General features: G+C 33.1%; 1 protein-coding gene across 1 annotated transcript; it reads left to right on the top strand.

The window, feature by feature from the left end:
- The first annotated feature begins 3,258 nt into the window (after positions 1–3,258).
- LOC110108612 (COP9 signalosome complex subunit 8) lies at positions 3,259–18,275 on the top strand. The gene is made up of 5 exons (XM_020839330.2): positions 3,259–3,438; positions 3,566–3,645; positions 3,733–3,914; positions 16,563–16,670; positions 17,943–18,275. The coding sequence occupies exons 1-5, from the start codon at positions 3,355–3,357 to the stop codon at positions 18,080–18,082; spliced, it is 594 nt and encodes a 197-aa protein (XP_020694989.1). The 5' UTR covers positions 3,259–3,354; the 3' UTR covers positions 18,083–18,275.
- The last annotated feature ends 33 nt before the right edge of the window (positions 18,276–18,308 follow it).

Genomic DNA, 18,308 nt, shown 5'->3' with positions numbered 1-18,308 from the left:
AAACCTCCGCCGCGACATTGAAGTCTCTGTTATGCAATAATTTTTTATTCAACATGCAGTGTTGTGACTTTGGGTAGGCGTGTTACAGTGCTAAGCTACTAACATTATTTTTATATAATATTTATTCTAAAACCTAAGCATTAAAGCACCCCAACGCCTCCACCACCCCACTTCGGTTATGCCTTGCTCAAGAAGGAAAGGGAGAAGGGAGATGGAGAGGAGAGAGGAAGAGAGAGAAAGCTGGTTTTTTGTTGTTTACGTGTGTTGCTTCAGTTAGGAAAAGTCTTATAATCGTTGTAAGTGATCCATGCCTCACTCTGGTTTTCAATAATTTTGAATTTGATGAATTTAATCTCTCTTAAATCATAAACATATATTTTTTCCTGATTTATCGCTCTTTGACCTTGTAACTTTTCATATATTATAAATACATATTTTTATGGCATTTTGACTGTAGTTGTTGCGGGCTAGAATATACGCGGTGGTAGAGTTATAAATTTTCGTCTGAGCGTTGTACGAATATCTAGCACACACAAACAAAAGATAAAAGAACACAAGGATTTTTACGTGGAAACCCTGAAAGGGAAAAAACAACGGGGCCTCGCCCAGTTGAAATGGTTTCACTAGTGTTTTGTTTGAAATACAAGAGACCGACTCGTCCACAAAGTGAAGACGATCAGATTACAACGAATCTCTTCTAAGTTGAGATTCAATTACAAAGTTGAGCAGAGTTCTGGCATCACTAAGGAGATTGGACAGAATTCAAGTATCGTTCGAAAGTTGGACTGAATTCCGACGTCTAGTAGGACTTTTATGTCGCTTGGGAAGAATTCCGGCGTCACTCGAATGTCTGGCCGAACTCCGGCGTTGTTCGGTAGGCGAGAAGAATTCTGGCGGTGGTCGAGGAGGAGCTATTTCCTCGAGTGCTTCTCTTCTCTTCTTCTCTCCTTCTTGCTTGGGTCCCCTCTTATGATAAATGAGGGGTCTATTTATATTTTTTCCAGAGTGGCATGACTTGTAAATAGGTGTGATATTAGGGGCAAATAGGGAGTGGCCGAATGGACGACTGATATTGAATCATTTGATCATGCACCGTTTGTCATACATTTTAAGGTCTTAGTGATGTCGGATTTCGGCGATCTTAGGGTCATTGGATTCGTCTCGTCAAGCCGTTCGATTCGACTATAAGCTCGTTAAAATCGGATACCGTTTGGTAACTCAAATAGTGGTACGAGCTTTCCAACAGCATTTCAGGCGCTTGATTTTGGCTCATTTGGGCTGGGATTGAATTGAATTTAGTGTCGTCGGGTTCGTATTTCCGAGACGCTCAATTTGATTATAAGCTATATGAAATCGGAGTTCGGGTGCTCTCGGATTTAATTTTTTAAGTTTCCAGTTTGATTTTGCCTCGAGATTCGTGCTCAATCAAGATAATTTTTTTAGAATATATCAGTAGTATTAAGTAAAATGAAAGTTATGATTTTCTAAAGCTACAAATTAATATATAGATTTTATATATTTAATATTACATGAGAGATGTATCTGATATGAAATAAATATAAGCAAGAAAAATTAGTTGTTAACACTATAATTAATGCAAGTTGGTTGTTAAACTATACTATCCTACGTATTAGGGTGAACCAACGAGCTTTCTTTGAAATAAAACATTAGTGGTATAATCATAGTTGTAGTATGTTACCGATTAACCGAATTATGTCAATAGATAAAGGGAGACAACTTTTAAATGGTTATTGAAAGCCACATATGAATTGACTTAAGATAATGAATAATGATGGTAAGATAAAGATCGATGATCAATTTGCCAATAATTAGAATTAAATTAAATAATAATGACTAATTGGGCAACATTTGGGGTGGAAGGATGAAAACTCCACATTAAAGTTAGATGTCTCGTCTTGATTGCATTTGGAGGGGTAACTCTAATATAGTTCTCACATTATTTGAATTAGTTTATTTTGCTTATTTGGATAAGCAATATTGGAGAATCAAATTACTTTATGATTCAAAATAATGAATGAAAACTATTTTGCTTGAGAAGTAAACAAGCTTATTAAGGAACAAATACAAAACATTTTAATGTGGTTTGATAAATGTTTATGACTACCATAAAATATAGTCACTAATTGTTTTATATTCAACATAATATACTTATACAATTGATATATGTAGAGATTGAGAGGCTAAAAGAACTCGCAACATTCATTATAAAAATTAGAGAAATATGTTAAAAAATGCTAAAACATTATATGTAGAGTATTGAAAGAGGCATATATTTTAAGATATTATGAAAAGATTTTATAAAAATAATTATAAAAAGATATTATGAAAATAATTATACATAAATGCATATATTTTAAGGCTTAAATGATAATTTTCTAATTATTATTATTATTATTATTTGGAACTGGGGTATCTACCTGTTGTCACCTCTTAAGAGATGCATGATGCCTTAACTAATTCATCGGCGAAACCTAACAGAGCCAACCCAAACCCACGCTTTGCTACTCCGCCAGACTCACGCTTTACTACTCCCCTCAAAGGGAACAATTATTAGGTCAGGTGACCTGACGTAGCTCTACGTTCATACGCCAATAATATTTCGCCACGTCTTCTTAATTTTTACCGCGCGGCCGACGACCCGACCCTGATTGGAACCCGAAATTACTATGTTCGCGTATTGCTAGGTATTGCTTGACAAAAACGAGAAATAATGCTCTGTGAAGACCGATACCGAGCAATACAGAGTTATACCGAGAAAAACTCGGTATTGCTTGGTATTGTTAGGTACTGGTCTTCACAGAATGATATTTTTGTTATTGCAGAGCAAAATCGACCAATACCTTGTAATACCGAGCAATATTGAGCAATACAGAGCAATCCCGGGTCCGTTCCGGTTCGGGTTGTCGGGCCGCGTGATAAAGAGTAAGAACACGTGGCATTATTTTACTGACGTCCGAACGTAGATCTAGTTTGGTGACCGGACCAAATAAAAGTTCCCTCAAAGGAGGCTTGAAAGAGGATTCAAGTATGAGTTTAGGGATTCTCAAATATGCCCGTCAACCAACCAAACTAAGGCTTCGTTTGGGACGGTTTTTTTACTGATTTCTAAAATGGAGTTTTAGCACAAAATTTTTTATTTTCGTACGTAGTTTTAAAAAGCAATAAAAAACTCTAAACCCACTAGATAATTTTCTAATTATTAATGCATTTATATGAAATTGTAGCGCTCATGGTTGATCATCGCATACATAAATCTGCTTCTCCGGTTTGGAAGGGGCGGACTAGTTGGGTTCATTTGCTTGCTCTCCCTTTTCTATTCTCCCTCAGCGATTGATGGACCTATTGGAGCTACAAGATGCCTTGGCATCCAAATCCTTTCAAAGAATAGGTGAAATCTGTGACGAGCTCATGCTTCAGGTAAGCTCTTTAGGGGTTTTCTAGGGTTTTATGCATTCGTTTTGGCAAACTTTTGGATTTGCACCTCTTTCATTTCTACTGCCATTCGTGAATTTCTATGTTCCATGCAAATTTACTCGACATTCAGGTTGCATCGAGTGGGATTTCTTTCCAAAAAGAGTGGCCGTATTCAATCCATCTATTAGGACATTTATACGTAAACGATCTGTAAGTCCAGTTGTTTTAGTTGTTTCCATCTCATTATTTTCACTGGGATTTCCATTAATTGGCTTATGAGAATATCTGGGCATGCAGCAACAGCGCCAGATTTCTGTGGAAGTCGATTCCTAGTGGGATTAAAGAGAGCCAGGCAGAAGTTGTGGCTGCTTGGAAGATTGGGCAGTGTCTTTGGATCAGGGATTATGCTGGGGTTTATGCTGCTATTCGTGGTTTTAATTGGAGTCCTGAAGCGCTAGGCCTTGTTACTGCCTTTGAAGGTGAGCAATTATCCAGTGCAGCATGGCCAATCTTACATTTTTATCCTTCTTTTCATCTCATAGGATTTCAGAGTATGGATTTTTGGGCATAAGCGTGGTAATCTTATCATGGATTCACCATAAACCAGAGAGAGATTAAGCAATGCTACCTATTTTAAAGATATTGAAAGTAGATTAACTTCGAATGGTAGGACGCCAGAAGGATAATTGACAGCTTTGTAGAAATAGAATTAATTTTAAAGCGTGAAAAATTAAGAAGCATGGGTAGACGGTGATCTGAAGGATTTTCCAAGTATGATTTAATTAAAATGCAGATGATAACAAGAAAGAACAGCAAAAAAGTATTTATAATGCTAACTTAGTAGTTGATAAGTGCAGTAGAGTACCAACTATAACTGTACCAAAACAGCCTATGCCCACAGCTGATAAGTTCAGTTATGGTTTGCTTCACTATTAAAAACAGCCCTCAGCTGCTGTAAGTTCAATTATGGCTTGCTTCTTCCTTCAACCCCACCTTTGAATAGAGCAATTCTAGCACGTTATATGGGGAAAGGGACTACATTCCATCTTGCTCGACTACTCTTCTCATTATCTTTGGTTGAGTTGAAGTTGCACGTAGTTATATGTAGAGCCGTAGAGGACATATGATTGAGTCATTTCATATTTTGCATGGATATGTATGATTTGTGCAAATCATTTATCAATTATTCAATTGTTAGGTGACTTATCATATATTTAGTCATTGCATGGTAATTAAGATTTTTTTTTTTTGTAAAGGCTTTTAATTAAGAATTTTTTTTTGTAAAGGCTTAAGAGTTAAGACTTGAAAATTTATTTCTTATATATATACATATATATAATATCTTTTATCTACAATAAAAGTGGGCATTTACTCTAGAAAATATATTGGGAATGACTAATTTTTGTTGTATTGATGTAAGTTTTCTAGTTTAATAACAAATTATAAGTTTGATGGCATTTTATGAACCAAAGAAGACTTTTGTTATATGATTACGGACCAAGATAAATGCAACCCAAGTAAATTTATTGATATTATCCATTGCAACATTCTCTTCCTATTTTTCAACCTTAAAAATTAAAATTATCCAACTTAATAAAGTTGCAGTAGGAAATTTGGATGTTGCTAAAATGCTACTATTAGATGTGATTGTGCAGAGTTATTAATTATTGTTAAATTCAAAGAATTGGAGTGGGAAGAGGCTTAATTTTATCATACAAAACTATCCCTATTTATAGATCTATACATGATATCTTAATAAAGTAACAAATAATTGCATAATCATACATAATTACTCTAATATAATCCTTCCTTAATCAGCCACCCAAACATGGAAGGACATCGGCATGATCCAGGTGAGCCTCCCACAGATTCCTATCCTGGTGTGGGATCAAGTGTCAAGGGATGGTTGAAATTTAATAGAAATTGGCGTGATCCAGGTGAGCCTCCCACGGATGGGATCATGTGTCAAAAGATGGTTGAGATTGTAACACTCCCCCCTCAAGCTGGGAAATACAAATCTATTATTCTCAACTTGATAATTAGTCCAAAAAAAGTAGAGTTATCAAGTCCTTTGGGGCACCATAGGATCGTTCATTTGGTCAAAGCTTTGGGAGGAATTAGCTTCAAACATTATTGCGACAAAGGATAGCGATGAAGCCTATCTCAATCAAGCTTGCAAGGTACAGGGCAACAATGAAGGCTGCATTGAACAATAGCCCTCAAGATATCAAAAATGGAAATAAAGGCCAGTGGTGAGATAATAGGTAAAGTGGATTAATTATACTTTGTGTCTGTCTCCCTCTCGGTTCTCAAGGGAAGGCCGACAATGAGGGCACGATAGTAGAATGAAGAAAAAAAAATATTTTTAGGATTGCGGCAAGCTTCAAGGCCAGGAGCAGAAACACACGTCTCAAGCAACTCAACACTTGGCACATAAATCTCCTCCTTCTCAGGTCGTCTTACTCTACCTGAACAGACTCCTATTTGATCAGCAAGAACAAGTGCATGCAAGGCCTCTGATCCCTTTGGTCTGATCGTAGGAGGGAGTGCTGGTTTTGCACTCTTGCTTGTCCCTGCCCCCGCATGAGAGGGAACTCTCGACTCTTTCCAAACACACGCAGGAGGAGGTTTTGCGCTTGCTTCTGCTCTGTCGACTTTGGACGTCGCATGCAAGAGGATCCCTCTAGCTCGATCTCTTCTTGGTATTGGATGCACGAAGGTCCTCAGAATTCCTATAATGAAGGTCGGTGGTGGGAACCTGTATTCCTCATAATTCCGACAATGAAGGCTGGTAGAAGGGCCAATATTCCTCAGAATTTCAGCAATGAAGGCCGATTGTGGGAACCTGTATTCCTCAAAATTCCGACAATGAAGCTAGTGGAAGGACCAGTATTCCTTAGAATTTCAGCAATGAAGGTAGATAGTTAGAATTTGTATTCTCCATAATTCCATCAATGAAGGCTAGTAGTGGTGGTGGTGGGATTTATTCCTCATATTTTTGGCAATGAAGGTCGGTTTCTCCTCTCCTCTTCCTTTGATTTAAGGCTCTGATACCATGTTAAATTTAGAGAATTGGAGAGGGAAGAGGCTTAATTTTATTATACAAAACTATCCCTATTTATAAATCTATACATGATATCTTAATAAAGAAACAAATAATTACAGAATCATGCATAATTTTCCTAATATAATCCTTCCTAAATCAGCCACCCAAATATGGAAGGAGATCAATGTGATCTAGGTGAGCCCACAGATTCATATCATGGCCGTGGAATCAAGTGTCAAGGGACGGCTGGGATTTAACAGAGATTGGCATGATCTAGGTGAGCCTCCCACGGATTCCCATCCTAGTCATGGGATTAAGTGTCAAGGGACGGTTGAGATTTTAACAATTACCATATCTTAATAGGTATCATATGCATGCCATTTTAGCCCATTGATCCTTCTCCCATTGGATATATCGACAACAACTTAATTTTTTATTTTATCATCATGTTTATTTCATGTATTGAGTTAATTGTTATGCTATTTTCTTTTGATTAACCCTTTTATATATAAAGGTTTAGTCTTTTATATTATATAAATGAATGATGAATGAAGAGCATTATTGTACCAACTCATCTTCTCCTTCCTTAAGGTTGTCAGTCATTTTTTCCTGCCCAAGGTTGGTGTTGTGTTTTCTTCTCAACTCCTTAGTCGGCGTCAGATTCTTGCCGCTCTCTTGGTTATTTTGATGTTCTTTAATTTAGTTTCAAGAACCTCTATCATTTTATCCATTAAGTATAATGTTTGAATTTTTTGCCTTTTTTCCGTTAGTAACCCTACCTTATTATTTAAAGAAATCTATAGCTTTCTTCATTGCATTGTTGATTTTCCTATTACGGAAACGAAGTCTTTTATAACTTACAATTGAAAATAGAGGAATCATTTTAATTGAGTTAGACGCGATGATATCTTCTCTTCTTGAAATTTTTATGTGAAAAACATGTCTTTGATGAGATACTATCAACTTATTTATTTGCTTATATGCTAATTTTTTGTATAATCCAAGATGATGTACTCTCTCTGCCACCATGAATATTTGCTATTTTGATATTGTAAACATATGTTATTTGAATATTTTTATTGAAGATCTCATCAGTCAATTTATTTTGTAGTTTGGAAGGGGGAATAACACTTGCTAGAGATGTTACTGGATATGAAGGCAATATTGACTTCCACGTAGGGTTGCAACGTGGTGCTTGAGGTTGAATGGTTGGAAGTTTATAAAAATAAGAATATATCTAAAAATTAATTTTGGATGTTTTAAAAATAAATTTACTTATTTTAAAAACAAAAAAGTAACACTTTTTAAATACCAATCTAATATAGTTTATTCAAATTAAAAAATGATGCCAAATAGTTCCTTAATATTCATAAAATTCTTAATAAATTGATATAGCATGTCAAAAAAAATATATTCTTAATTCATTTGTTTTGAATGGATGATAATTTTATAAATAAGAGAGCTTTCGTTTTGATGGAATATACACAAATCTATCTTTAAGAAATAATAATCTATTAATGGTGAAAGTATTTGTGATTATTGATTCATTAGAAAAGAAACTTATTTCTACAAAATCACTAGTTCTAACACATATTATGGTTCACCATTCTTTAACAAACAATCTAAATAAGTAAAATATATTAAATTATTTTAATTTTTACATTTTTATGTTGTTTTTTTAACTTAAAAAACATATATTATTTTAAATTATGGCATGCCATAATATGCGTTAGAATTTAGAAGTAGTGATTTTGAGAAACAAATTTCTTTATTGATCAATCAATGATCATGAATAATTTTAGACTATTGCTTTTTATAGTGAAAGTTATGCACATTTCATCAAAATATAAATCTCTTTTATTTATAAAATTGTCATCCATTCAAAATAAATGAAATAATAATACATATTTTTGCACACGCTTAATCAAATTTATAAGAATTTATGAATATTAAAGAACTATTCAGCAATATTTTCTTAAAATTTAAATAAAATAAATTTGATTAATATTTACTAAGTGCTATTTTTTTTAACAAATAAGCAAAGTTATTTTTAAATCATCCAATATAATTTTTAAGATATGTTTATTATTTTTAAACCATGAACTCTTGGTCATTTGACTTCACGCACCACATTATAACTCCATGCGAAAGCCTATATATCTTCTAATGGTCCGCCAACATCTCTACCCACAGTGCCATCCCTCTCTTCCTATTTGCAAAATAAATTGAAATATGATATATTCAATAAAAATAAAATATAATATATTTAGGATATCAAGATAGCGAGTATTCATGGTGGTATGAGGAGTATATTGTCTTAGCATTATACAAAAATCATGCATACGTGTGGTTAAATATGTTGATAGTAGCTCGTTAGAGATATTATGTTTTTTATGTGGGAAATTTGCGAAGGAAAAAAAAAATTCAAATGATTCAACTATTGTCAGTCATATTTTAAAAAGGATGCCCTTCTCCATAAAATAGTCCATTTATTATTGAACATCCCAATGGATGCAATTTTTTGCTCTTTCCATTTTGTAGTTTCTTATTTCTACTACTAAATCATATGCTATTGTGAAATCAAGTATAGCATAGATTTTCTAGGACATTTTTATATTCGATTCCTTACCCACCATAAATTATCTTATGATTCGTATTCTAATTTAAATTCCATTTGAATAGTTTTTTATATTATCATCTTCTCTTTCCATTATGCCGTATTAGTCTAGCAATTTCTTCCATAAAGTCCATTTATTATTGAACATCCCAATGGATGCAATTTTTTGCTCTTGCCATTTCGTAGTTGGTTATTTCTATACTACTAAATCATATGCTATTGTGAAATCAAGTATAGCATAGATTTTCTAGTACATTTTTATATTCGATTCCTTACCCACCATAAATTATCTTATGATTCATATTCTAATTTAAATTCCATTTGAATAGTTTTTTAGATTATCATCTTCTCTTTCCATTATGCTGTATTAGTCTAGCAATTTCTTCCATAATTAAAATTTCGAGCATTCTTTTTAAATCAATTTATGACTAGCAAATATTAGTCAGTTGTAATAGCCGCACTAATAATGACTATTTTTTATTGTCATGATGGTCCATATTTGGATATGCTTTTATTTCCTTTCCAATCAGCCTTAGTGAACTCTTAATCATTTTTAGCACAATTAAGTCAAGCTTAGAGTTGATGAAGCATAATACAAATAGGGCTAAAATATGTCCAAATTATAATGAAGGAATTGGGCCTCCCATCCATACATGGAGACTTGACCCTAGAGGTAGTATTCAACACCTGTGAAGCACTCAAAGAATACACTTACAACTGACACACACTTAATAATAGAAAGCTTGAATTCTTGTTGCAATTCTCGATGCTCATATATTGTTACATACTTAAAAGGTCTTAATTATTAACCATAAAGAATCCAAAATAATAAACTTCTTTGAATCTCCTAAATCTAGTAAAAACATGTAGTTTTAATTATCTTAGCACATAAATAATATGATCAGCTTAAGATTTCATAATTTTCACATGAATTTATTCCTAAAAGGAAAAAATAAAAAACAATAAGGACTTTGCACAAGAGGTGACATAACAAAGAATCTACAATTATAGCAATTAATGGAATAGCTGGTATCATACTAAAACAATAAAATAAAATCAAGCAAAAAAGGCAAACAACAGTATAATTAGAGGCGATAAAACTCAGTCAAACAATATTATATAGCGGTTGTCAAATAATTTCAATTTAGTAATGTGATGGATTCAAAATTGTAGAAGACAATACAAGAACCCCCAATATTGTACCATAAACGAATTGTAGCAAACAACACCTACTTAGGCTCTCAGTTCGACATCAGATGCTTCGCTTGAAAAAAATGGTCCCTATAAATTAGGCATTTGATACTCATCAAGATAATATGGACGAAGTTATCGTTTTTCCCTACAAGATAATCAATGAATCATTACAAATAAATCCATCATACTAAGGTACTATAAACTTGTGAAGTAGCTTTTAGAATAGGAAAAGTAGGACAATTTGGCAAGGCTTTGGATACAAATTTACAAGGTGGGGATCGAAAGTGAGGAACCTACAATATTGATAACTGGTTCATGAATTAAAGTCAAAGTAGATACATTGAATTTTAGAACATCACGAAAACTTTTTAGAATATTCATTTCATAAGTATTTATCCTGATGCATTTATAGTTTTATATGATTTTATATTTTTTATTGTTAATTTCTTAAAGCTTCTCATAAGAAGCTATTCAAAATTCTAATATAGCATTATCTTATCATATGGTTTGAATTTTCCTCATGTTTACATTAGTAATAGACTTATAATTTATATAATCAACAATTAGGTTTTTTTGAATAATTTCACGCAAATAATATGAAATAAGTAATTAATAAACTAGAATACAATATGCATACTAAGAGATACTAAAAAGGATTTGTAGCTTAGTACCATACAACGAGATTATAAAGAGACGTGAAAACATGCACTCTATGTATATATGGACGAGAAACATCTTTAAGGAAAAGTGGTTTAAATATCAGTTGACATGATTTACACACTCTCATATTTAACCAAAATTTAAAACTTGGGTTTTTTTTATGACTTATGTTATTGAAAATTTCATTAAAATATTGATACAATTTTATTTTCTTTCTAAGTATTTCTCTATGAATTTGACTGTTATGAAACTAAAAATTAAATCAATTTCAATTTTACTGGGATAGGTAAGTTTGTTGGAAACCACATCAATATTTAAACCAACTTATTTGATTGATTTATCATTTTTAGCCGGCACAAGTTTTTCACTTTCATATTTAAGAATTAATACAATTTGTTTAGTTTATTCACAACTATATAGTATATTCTTTACTTCTATATCCAAGATTACATAAAATTTCAAATTGAAATTTAATTTAATATTTAAGAGTACATTTAATTTTCAATGGCAGTTCAAATTTATATTTGAGCTCAGAGTCATATTCTATTTACAGTTTAGTTTTGCGATATGATTGTAGTTTCAATATTAAATTTTAATTCATTGTCTATTTGAGATTTATATTCAAAATTAATTGCATTCTCAAATTCATTTTGGGCTCAGATTTTGATTTTTGTTAAGGTATGGGTCTAGTTTCTTTTTAGCGGTGCACTCTAATTTTCTAAGCGGCTAAATATGATTTTAAGTGCTATGTCAGATTCAAATCCTTATTCAGATGAGATCTCATGCTCTTATTCAATTTCAATTTAGAAAGAATCAAAGATCAAAATAGTCCCCCGACTATTGATAAATGTCTAATTTAGTTACAGAGTTTTGTATTGCCACATTTTAGTCTCTCGACTATTAGAAATTGAGCTAATTTAATACTAGAGCCTAAAGTAAGAGTTAAAGTTTACTTCAAAGGTAAGTATGAAGAATATTTTAGGCATTACATGTGGATTTGAGATTACATTTCCTACATAACTCTATTTTCTCCATCTCTAGGTGTCGAATCGCATGGTGATTGCTTGCGGTAGCTCACGGCAATCTCCGTCTCTGGCTATTGCTCGTGGTCTCCATCTTTGGCTATGGTGAGATGCAAATTGCTTGATGCCTCCTTCTTTGGCCATCGCTCGTAGTCGCTGGCCCTCTCGCTTGCACTGTGTCGCTCACTACTTGCATCTCGCTCATAGAGTGTGCGCATAATCTCCAAGCATGATGTCTTGCTCGTAACAGTCGGTTGTCATGCTTGTGTTCATTGTATGTCGCAACACATCACCTTGCTCGTAGATGCGGGTCTTCCCCCTTGCACCATTCGATCTCTAATTACGTCTTTAGAAAATTATAGCAAGAAGACGATCGATTAGTTAAATAAATATTTTACGAAAATACCCCAAGAACCGAATGCTTGTGGTCTTCTTTCGTTAATTTGAATGGGAAATTTAACAGAGGTACTAAATTGGACAAATTCTAATATTCAAGGGAGTAAAATGAAGCAATGCGAAACTCAGGGGCTAAATTGGACATTTATTAATAGTGGGGGACTATTTTGAGCTTTTTTTCTCCAAATTTAGCCTTTATCCTGGAAGAAGTTTAGGTTCATAGTCTTTTTCCAACAAAGGTACATATTAAGATTCAACAATATCAAAAGAATTCAATTGTAATTGTTAAGTCTTCATTTAATTCTTCTTCAAAAAGATGCTTATGACCCACAATTTCTTCAATAAATTCAAGTTGGATCTTGTGTGATTTTTTTGTTGGTGTATATTTGATTAGTTTGAGAGGAGAAGGAAACAATTTTCCTTAGGGAATTTGATTATGGGTGTAGTATTGCTAACAAATAATTCGTAATATGATTTAATATTCAAAGATCTGATTAAGGCCTTATTTATGGTTCTTGATAAATTTTAGCTTAAGATAGTTATAATCTCTTGTTTAAATCCTTTAATTAAACACACAATGGTAATAAGATAGCCTTCAGGCAAATCATGCTCACTAGGTTTGTAAACCTATTATTAAATGTAGACACTGTAATTATTTTGTATGCAACCATTAAAAGTGATTATTCAATTGGTCACAATATTCTCCTTATGAAATATTTATTTTTAAGTCTATATCCCATGCTTATCTCATATTGATTTTTTCTTCCTTGTAATATTACATCAATAAGTTGAGCATATCCAAATAATCTTATTTCAACAATTTTAAGCTTTTCATGATCAAATAAATGAATTCATCGATCTATTTTGAAAATATCCCAAGTTCATTCCTCCCATTGAATACAACAACAAAAACATCAAATCTTTATCCCACCACGTCGGGTGGGATACATAAATCTTCTCTCCATTATATCCTATTAAGAATGTGGGTATATAATTTTCATCCTCCTGATTGTTGCATTATATTTATTTAGAGTCATGACTTACCCAATTTTATTTAAATTATACATTTTTATTATTTTTTTAATGACCCAAGTATTATGTGCTATTTTAGTTAACTTGATTATGGAACTATTTGCGATGAAGCAATTTGATGTAGGACGATGAAGGGTCTTAGGTTATTTATCTAATCTTGGATGAGATACACAATGTAAATAGAAGAAAGGAAAAAAAAAATCCATAAGTTATCAAATCTTAGCAAAAATCCATTGTTCTCAAGGTAAAAACAATAACATACTTCTTTCATTCCAAATGACAATTTAATAGTCGTCAAAACATGAAATCTCACAGGACAAATGATGAATGCACATATAATTTCAGCAGTGACAAAGTTCACACTACACGTAAAAAAAAAAAATCCAGTTTCACATTAACAAAACTCTAATCACATGCACAAATCAATGAAGAAACAGTTAAAATAAAAACAACGGTAGAAACCACCCAAAGGAAAACTAGACCTTATGTCCGTACAAGCAAAGTTGCCCACTGAGAGTAGTCATCAACACCTATGAAGCACTAGAAGAATACACATCCAATCCAATCATACACAATAATTAAAAAAAAAAATTGGAATTCCTGTTACAATACACAATATTCAATTATTTTAATATGCCTTATGGATTCTATTTTTAATAGCCTTTTTAGGTAGAGGTAGACCTAAAAAGACTTACTTAGAAAATGTTAGAAATGATATTTCTTTATTAGATTTAAATGAGAATTTGATTCTTAACAGGACACTGACGAAAAAAGATTCATGTAGCCGACCCCACGTAGTGGAATTAAGGTTTGTTGTTGTTGCCTTATGGATTCTATTTATTTCCTACAAAGGTCCAAAAATTAATTTCATAGAATCCTACTAGAGCAAGTATAACAAAAATTTCAATTCTCTTAGCACACATAGTTTCCATGTGCATTTATTGAAAATGAAAACCAAAGGATGCAAGAACTTGGCATAGATGGTGGTGGAGCAAAAAATCGAGGACTAGCAATTACTGGGAGAGCATATGCGGGATTGTATCAACAGTAAAAAAATTAGGCGACAATGACGAACAACCGTCTAACAAGAGGTGATCGAACTCAGTAGAACAGGAACATATAGTGGCAAATTGCGACAATTCGGTTGCATTAAGGCTTCAAGTTGTAGAAGACAATATAGGAATCCCGAGACTATAACAGAAACCGCAGAATCCTGACTGCAGCAAGCAATGACTTGTTAGGTTCACGGTTCTGCATCAAGGATGGTCAAGTATGTTGGATTGCTAATGCAAAATAAGATGAAAAACACATTACAATTCACAAGTTACAAACTCTTTACTTTTAGAAAAAAATAATTGCTTAAAATATTAAAAGAACAAACAATTTTCTTTTATTCTAAATGATCATTTAACTCTCACCAAAATATGAAATTCCACAAAAAAAAAAAAAAAAAAAAAAAAAAAAAAAAAAAACTGTGAACAAACATAAAATTTCAAAATTGAACAAGTTCACACTACAAAAAAGAAATATGGTATTATCACATTTGCAAGATTTCAATCACACGCACAAACTAAAGGCTAACTGAATTAAAATAAGAACAAGCATTAAAAACATTTAATGGAAGAGCCAAGCCTTGCATTGATATAAGGAGGCTCGCCATCGAAATTAGTTGTTAACACATGAAGCACCTGAATAATATATATCCAACTGACACATACGAAAATTGTAGAAACTGGAATTCTTATAGCTTTAGTCCATGCTTAATTTTTTTTACTTGGCTCAAATTTCCTATTTATAGCTCGCAAATGTATTAAAATGAGAAACTTATCATAATTCTTCTTTATCTGCACAAAAACATGCTCCAATTCTCCCGGCACATAAACAATAGGAATTAGCTCTAGGTTTCATAAATTCGGTGTGAATTTATTCCTACTATAGTCGAGAAGACTAGGCACAAGGAGATTGAGCAGAGAAATCTCAGACTGTAGCAATTAATGAAAGAGCACGCGCCATGCAATAACGGCAAATCAGGCAATAGTGGTCCAACAAGGGTTGGCAGAACTCGGTCTAGCTCGATTGTATAGAGGCAAAAACAGAAATCCATCGGCATGAAGGCTCCAAATTTGTAGAAGACCCCACAATTTGCAGAAACTGCAAATCCCGTGACTTAAGCAAACACCGGACTCCTTAGATTCGCATTCCCTTTTTTTTTTTAATAAAACTCACAGAGGGGCTTACGCGTTAATTAAGAAAAAATTTACAAATCCTTAAAGAACCAAAGACTCGTTAAAAATACAATATTTGAAATAAAACCTAAGAGCTGATGATTCTACCTAATATAAAAATAAAACAAAAGAAAAAGAGCAAAAGAGAAAACCACAAGAAGAATGAAGGCAGCAGCAGGCAAGAGCACATCCACTTGAATGGAAGCCACACTATCGATTAAAACCACCTGCAAGAAAACCATAAAGAAAAAACCTGCAAAAGGAAACAGAAGGCAAGAACCATCAACCAATAGATAGAGACAACTAAGCCACCAATAGCCACCCACAAAAATAAACAACATACAGACCAGCCAACGAACACAAAACCGACCACCACCAGCCCACAAATGCAACCCAAAAAACAAAACAGGGAGTAAACCACAACCCCCAAGGGACAGCAAGGAGCACTGCCCAGAAACACCCAAAAGGGAGCCAATACTAAAAAGGAAAATTCATTTCTTTTTGGATTTTCTCCTTGTCCGCTTACCAACTTTTTTGAAATAACTTTCCTCATCAATTTGAATGACATTTAAAGCAAAGTTCTCCCGGGAATTCACTCCTTGCACATCAATCTCCTCCCTAGTATCACAATTAGCTGATGAGTCAAGATTTGTGTTCCCGTATGTCAATGGGCTTACTAAACGATAGGTTTTTCTTCTGATCTTGAATGATGTACTTGTTTAATAGGTATTCAGTATTGCAGTTCACATCAATCCCATCTTTACGCTATTAACTTATTAATGGGCTCCAGAATATGGCTTCTACTTTGTTACGATTAGATGCATATGAACATTTTTTTTTGTTATTACATGTGTACCTTTACTTTTTATTTTGCACTTTGAATTCCTATTTCTTATTAGGAAGTCAACGTTTTACTGTGGCCAATGATTTTGCAGAGAGTTATACCAAGAGAAATTTCCAGTTGTTGGTTTCTGCTTATTCAACCATCAGTGTTACTGATACTGCTCAGTTTCTGGGAATGAGCGAGGATGATGCTACCAACTGTACGTTTCTATTTACTACATATTTTGTTGCTTCATTTGGTAGCAATGTGAATAATGGTGCAAACAATGGAGAAAAAATTTAGGTTATGAAGCAAATTTAATTAGGATGGGGTTGAATGCATTGCAAGATCATAATCTATTTTATTCATCTTAAAGCAAATTTGATGGACATAAAAAGTTATTGGGTAAGGCCAGTAGAAGACCCATCCTTCAAATTTTGGAAAAATTATTACGTGCGGTGTCCGAATGTGTTCAGAGGCTGATCTTGACGTGCCACGTCACCCAATACACAGTGCATTGGATTATGTGGCGTGTCCAGATTGACCTCCCGACGCGTTCGGACTCCGCACAGAATAATCTCTCCAAAATTTGACCCAAATTTTTCTGTAAATAATTCTGCTTCAATTTTTGTGCATTATTGATTAGGTGCTGCCCAAATCCTTATCCATCCAGTGTTTTTAATCAATATAAATAGATTATCAACATGGCCTTCAAATTTTTTAGATGTGTCTATTTTAGTCTCAGGTTTTTCTTAAGTGTTCAATTTGATCTCACAACTCATCAAATATGTGAACTAATTTGGTTCAACTTTATCTTTTGTTTGCATCGAAATTTTTTAGAGAAGATTTTCATGAGGTCGTTAATATTTTTTTGGATCCATCTTATTAGTTTATGTTGATATTAAGTTGTGAGATTGACTTGAACAAGTTCAAAATACCGTCGTGAAAAGTTTTCCTCAGATAATTTTTACTCAAAGAAACGGCAAAGTTGAGGTATGAACAAATTGGTTCAGATTTGCTGAGCCACTGGATTAAATTGAACGCTTAAAAAATTCTGAAATTGTAACATCTAAAATGTCTAGAGTTCATTATGATCTCTATATATTTATTCTTGTAGCCAAAAACATCTTAATATATTTGTGACAAAGGTTTTGTTTGGGACGGCTTTTTTATTGCTTCTTAAAGCAGTTTTCTAGTACAAATTTTTCAATTTTTGTACTAAAATTAACTTTAAGAAGCAGTAAAAAAGCCATCCCAAACGAAGCCAAAGTCTGTTGCATTCTTGAACCAAATTGGCAGTCTCTTGCCATTTCAACCAAATCACACCATAGCATGACCATTTAAAAGTTTGCTGAAGCCCTTTTGGATAGTCTATGCATTCCATGATAGAAAAAAACACAATACTGAGGAGAAAATTTAGAAAGAAAGGGAAAATTTGAAAATTTTAAATGTTACTTATCTTTCTGATAATATTAATCTTTCTTTATTGCAGATGTTCTTCAGCATGGCTGGACTTTGGATTCTACTTCGAGAATGCTCTCTGTTAGGAAGCCAGAGATTATCACAGAACAAAAATTAGACTCCAGCAAATTGCAGCGTTTGACCGAATATGTTTTCCATCTTGAACATTAATTTCTCTATTCTTGAGAAAGTTGAGAACTTTTGGAATTTTTTTTTGCCTTTTCTACTAATTTGTGCTTAAAATTCCTGTCTGGTTGCCCAGGTGAAAATCTTCAGAGTTCTGTAAGTTTGCTTGATCTTTTGAATTAGTTGGCTTCTTGATCCGGGCATTTCAAATTGGAGATTTCTTTTCGGAAAAAAAAAATGGATGACTGTATTCTATATAAAATTTGATCAT

Source organism: Dendrobium catenatum, unplaced genomic scaffold, assembly GCF_001605985.2.
Source record: "Dendrobium catenatum unplaced genomic scaffold, ASM160598v2 fragScaff_scaffold_1099, whole genome shotgun sequence".
Taxonomy (NCBI): domain Eukaryota; kingdom Viridiplantae; phylum Streptophyta; class Magnoliopsida; order Asparagales; family Orchidaceae; genus Dendrobium; species Dendrobium catenatum.
The sequence above is the reverse complement of the archived record's forward strand: the minus strand, read 5'-3'. Positions and strand labels throughout refer to the sequence as shown.